Source organism: Penaeus monodon, chromosome 34 (assembly GCF_015228065.2).
Source record: "Penaeus monodon isolate SGIC_2016 chromosome 34, NSTDA_Pmon_1, whole genome shotgun sequence".
NCBI lineage: Eukaryota > Metazoa > Arthropoda > Malacostraca > Decapoda > Penaeidae > Penaeus > Penaeus monodon.
In genome coordinates this window covers 5,883,624-5,884,113 of record NC_051419.1, presented here as the reverse complement: position 1 = coordinate 5,884,113, position 490 = coordinate 5,883,624, and the positions used below count along the sequence as shown (strand labels likewise).

At 45.5% G+C, this 490-nt stretch overlaps 1 protein-coding gene across 1 annotated transcript in view; it reads left to right on the top strand.

Moving 5' to 3' along the window:
• Nucleotides 1-490, top strand: part of LOC119594793 (hemicentin-1-like) — a gene marked incomplete at its 3' end in the record, with an annotated part of 75,652 nt that overhangs the window by 59,402 nt on the left and 15,760 nt on the right. The window contains exon 17 of the mRNA XM_037943882.1: nucleotides 319-469. Within this exon, the coding sequence (XP_037799810.1) occupies nucleotides 319-469 (151 nt within the window). The remainder of the gene's footprint in view (nucleotides 1-318; nucleotides 470-490) is intronic.

Below are 490 nucleotides of genomic sequence, written 5' to 3'. Positions count from 1 at the left end.
AAAGAAAAAAAAATTGCACAGAAAATCTATCATGTCAAAACATCAGCTGACTCCTGCAATCTATATCGCCAAGTACAAAATGACCAGTAGAACAATCATCAAATTATTGTTAATTCAAATGTGATTAATTAGATAAATTACATTATGCTTACTTGTTATAAATGTAAGATAACAGATAAATCAATATTTGAATTTCTTGAACTTTGGTTTTAACTCAGTCCCCCCTCCCGGCATCATCATCGGGACACAAAACCCCCACCATAACGTTATTCTTCCACGAAACGAACTCCATAGCAACGCGATCTATTTCTCCTGTCGCAGGTGGAGGACGGGAACCTCAAGATCCACGGCGTGCAGAGGAGCGACGCCGGCACCTACACCTGCGTGGCATCGAATGTGGCTGGCAGTGCCCAGGCGAATGTGGTACTGGAGGTCGGGTCGCCGCCCACGGTCGTCCAGGCGCCTGCAGGTACGCTTGATGGGGTAGAGT